The sequence below is a fragment of the Mirounga leonina genome, unplaced genomic scaffold, assembly GCF_011800145.1.
Source record: "Mirounga leonina isolate KUSES-001 unplaced genomic scaffold, KU_Mleo_1.0 Mir_92, whole genome shotgun sequence".
In the NCBI taxonomy this organism is placed as follows: domain Eukaryota; kingdom Metazoa; phylum Chordata; class Mammalia; order Carnivora; family Phocidae; genus Mirounga; species Mirounga leonina.
Window position 1 is genome coordinate 10,626,607 of NW_023270852.1, and position 2,613 is coordinate 10,629,219.

The 2,613-nt window shown below is 44.7% G+C and overlaps 1 protein-coding gene across 1 annotated transcript; it reads left to right on the plus strand.

Moving 5' to 3' along the window:
• Positions 1 to 420: 420 nt before the first annotated feature.
• On the plus strand, positions 421 to 1,764 carry LOC118004099 (olfactory receptor 56A4). The gene has a single exon (XM_034995269.1). It carries the CDS (start codon positions 757 to 759, stop codon positions 1,762 to 1,764), a length of 1,008 nt encoding a protein of 335 aa, XP_034851160.1. The 5' UTR covers positions 421 to 756.
• The last annotated feature ends 849 nt before the right edge of the window (positions 1,765 to 2,613 follow it).

Below are 2,613 nucleotides of genomic sequence, written 5' to 3' on the forward strand. Positions count from 1 at the left end.
TTCCAAAGGAAGGTAGGGCTTAGTTAAGCAATTGTGCTTGTTGAGGCTGAATAATATATAGTGGTTGAAAGCAGAGACTTTAGTCAGACTTTTGTCATAGTCCTGGCTTCACTACTTACTGGCTGTCTAATTTTGATAAACTACTTTGCTCCTCTTTGCCTGTTCCTTTTAATTATCTGGGAAATTAGGATAATATTATTTACTCTTAAGTGTTTTTTAAAAGGAAATGTGAGGGCACCTGGGTGGCTCAGTTGGGCACCTGGGTGGCTCAGTTGGTTAAGCGACTGCCTTCGGCTCAGGTCATGATCCTGGAGTCCCGGGATTGAGTCCTGCATCGGGCTCCCTGCTCGGCGGGGAGTCTGCTTCTCCCTCTCCCACTCCCCGTTTGTGTTCCCTCTCTCGCTGTGTCTTTCTCTGTCAAATAAATAAATAAAATCTTTAAAAAAAAATAAATAAAAGGAAATGTGATGATGAATATAAACATTCAGCATAATGTGTAGCACACGATAACTGCTCAGTTAAAGGTCAACAATGATTGAGATGGGATGATGATGATGATTTGAAAACCTGAGACAGGTTAAAAGCCCTAATGAAAACCTGAGTTTTACTACATATAGAACACATATGTGATGAGCACTGGGTGTTATATGCAACTAATGACTCGTTGAACACTACATCAAAAACTAATGATGTACTATATGTTGGCTAAATGAACATAATGAAAAAAAAGAGAAAAAAAAAGAACACATACTTTCTATGTTGATGTATTTTGTCCTGCTTTTTAAGGGACTCTGGATTTTTAGCTTGTTCAAGATACTTTGTATGGCTTCACCCAGCAACTACTCCACTGCTCCTGTCTCTGAATTCCTCCTCATCTGCTTCCCTAACTACCAGAGTTGGCAGCACTGGCTGTCCCTGCCCCTCAGCCTCCTCTTCCTCCTAGCTATGGGAGCCAATGCCACCCTCTTGATCACCATCTGGCTGGAGGTCTCTCTGCACGAGCCCATGTACTACCTGCTCAGCCTCCTCTCTCTGTTGGACATCGTGCTCTGCCTGACCGTCATCCCCAAGGTCCTGGCCATCTTCTGGTTTGATCTCAGGTCCATCAGCTTCTCAGCCTGCTTCCTCCAGATGTTCATCATGAATTGCTTCCTTGCCATGGAGTCCTGCACATTCATGGTCATGGCCTATGACCGCTATGTGGCCATCTGCCACCCACTGAGATACCCATCCATGATCACTAACCAATTTGTGGTTAAAGCTGCCATATTTGTTGTGGCCCGGAATGGCTTCTTTTTTCTTCCTGTTCCAGTACTTTCTTCCCGGCTCAGATACTGTGCAGAGAACATCATCAAGAACTGTATCTGCACTAATCTGTCTGTGTCCAAACTCTCCTGTGATGACATCATCTTCAATCAACTCTACCAGTTTGTGGCAGGCTGGACTCTACTGGGCTCTGACCTCATCCTAATTGTTCTCTCCTACTCCTTCATCCTGAAAGCTGTGCTAAGGATCAAGGCTGAGGGTGCTATGGCCAAAGCTCTAGGCACTTGTGGTTCCCACTTCATGCTCATCCTCTTCTTTAGCACAGTCCTGCTGGTTCTGGTCATCACTAACCTGGCCAGGAAGAAGCTTCCCCCAGATGTCCCCATATTGCTCAACATCCTGCACCACCTCATCCCCCCAGCTCTGAACCCCATTGTTTATGGTGTGAGAACCAAGGAGATCAAGCAGGGAATCCAGAAGCTGCTGAGAAGGTTGTAAGAGGTAAAATGGATCAGATCCACCTTTGGAGTTGTTAGTAAAAGTCAGGAATTATTTTTATGTTGGAAAAGAGATTTTACTTTTTAATCCCAGGATGGCTTCTGATTCTTTTTATCTCAGACAACATTCTTCTATGAATCCTTGTTTCCTGCTGCTTCAAAGGAGACCTCCCTTTCCTGGATTCTGTGATCACTTGGGAATTTGCCCTGACTGACTCCTTATCTGAGGGTCTTGCCAAGCCTTAGCCAAGTGGAGCTGGATTGGAGTGGGAGTGTTTGGCCCTAAAGAAACAAACTTTATACTTAAAGAAATCTGCTTGTCCCCTGATTTGCAAAGAACATAGATAACTCTCCTGCCTCCCATTTCAGACATGGCTTTTGTGTTGTGAGGGGTTGATTGGGCTGAAGTAAGGACATTCACCCAGAATTTTGGTTTTTGGGGTCGAGTGCTTTACTGTGAACATCCCTGACTCTCTCTTTTTTTGCACCTGTGGCAGATGTGTCATCTCCTGGCTCCTCAGATCCTGCCAGACCCTAAGATTTTCCATTTGTGTAACTTCTCTGGGAGCATCTTTTCCTACCCTCCTTCCCTCCCTCCCTCCCTTCCTCTCTCCCTTTCTTTCCTTTTTTTCTTTCCCTTTTTCCTCCTTCTTTCCTTCATTCCCTCCTTCTTTTCTTCCTCCCTCCCTCCTTCCTTCCCTCCTTCCCTCTCTCCCTTCTCTCATTCCCCTTCCTTCCTTCCTTCCTCCCTCCCTCCTTCCTTCCCTCTCTCCCTTCTTTTCTTTCTTTCTTTTCTTTCTTTCTTTCTTTCTTTCTTTCTTTCTTTCTTTCTTTCTTTCTTTCTTTCTTT

Excerpts from the sequence above, each read along its gene's own strand:
- LOC118004099 (XM_034995269.1), top strand. The coding sequence starts at position 757 with ATGTTGATGTATTTTGTCCTGCTTTTTAAGGGACTCTGGATTTTTAGC.